This window comes from Eimeria acervulina, genomic scaffold (genome assembly GCF_000499425.1).
Source record: "Eimeria acervulina Houghton genomic scaffold, Eah_scaff841, whole genome shotgun sequence".
NCBI classification, from domain to species: Eukaryota; Apicomplexa; class Conoidasida; order Eucoccidiorida; family Eimeriidae; genus Eimeria; species Eimeria acervulina.
This window is the reverse complement of record NW_013549568.1, coordinates 12,059-12,657: the sequence shown is the minus strand read 5'-3', so window position 1 is coordinate 12,657 and position 599 is coordinate 12,059. Positions and strand designations below refer to the sequence as shown.

The window sequence follows — 599 nt, the reverse complement described above, 5'->3', positions numbered from 1 at the left end:
TATATATATATATATATATTATGCATGTATGTATATATACAAACGTACATAATAATACAGAGATATATTTTTAATTTATTTGCTCTAGTTTGTCTTAGATAGGCTTTGTGATTTTTATTTGTTTTTGTCTGTTGGGTAGATTGTGTAGTTAATACATTGAGCAACAAGACAGAGCTGCAGCAGCAGCATCAGCTGCAGCAGCAGCGTCAGCAGCACCAGCATCAGCAACACCAGCAGCAACACCAGCACTAACAGCAGCATCACCACTAACAGCAGCAGCATCAGCAGCATCAGCACTAACAGCAGCATCAGCACTAACAGCAGCATCACCACTAACAGCAGCAGCACTAACAGCAACAGCAGCAGCAGCAGCAGCAGCAGCAGTAACAGCAGGTTTACCTCTAACAGTGGGCATTCTGGGGTCATCCCAGCCGTCGACCAGCCCCTCTTCAACAAAATATTTTAATTTGCGTTTTGATAAAACCGTTCGCACAAAACAAAGACGCGAAAACTCATAGATGTGCACTCGAGGTAAACCCATCATGTCTTGTACCTACATAAATAAAGTTAAAAACAATAAACTAATAAATCAATTAATT

General features: G+C 40.4%; 1 protein-coding gene across 1 annotated transcript in view; it reads right to left on the bottom strand.

The window, feature by feature from the left end:
* Positions 1–599, bottom strand: part of EAH_00050380 (glutamyl-tRNA synthetase, putative) — a gene marked incomplete at both ends in the record, with an annotated part of 6,673 nt that overhangs the window by 1,966 nt on the left and 4,108 nt on the right. Inside the window, one exon of the mRNA XM_013394276.1 lies at positions 400–553. Coding sequence (XP_013249730.1) covers positions 400–553 — 154 coding nt within the window. The remainder of the gene's footprint in view (positions 1–399; positions 554–599) is intronic.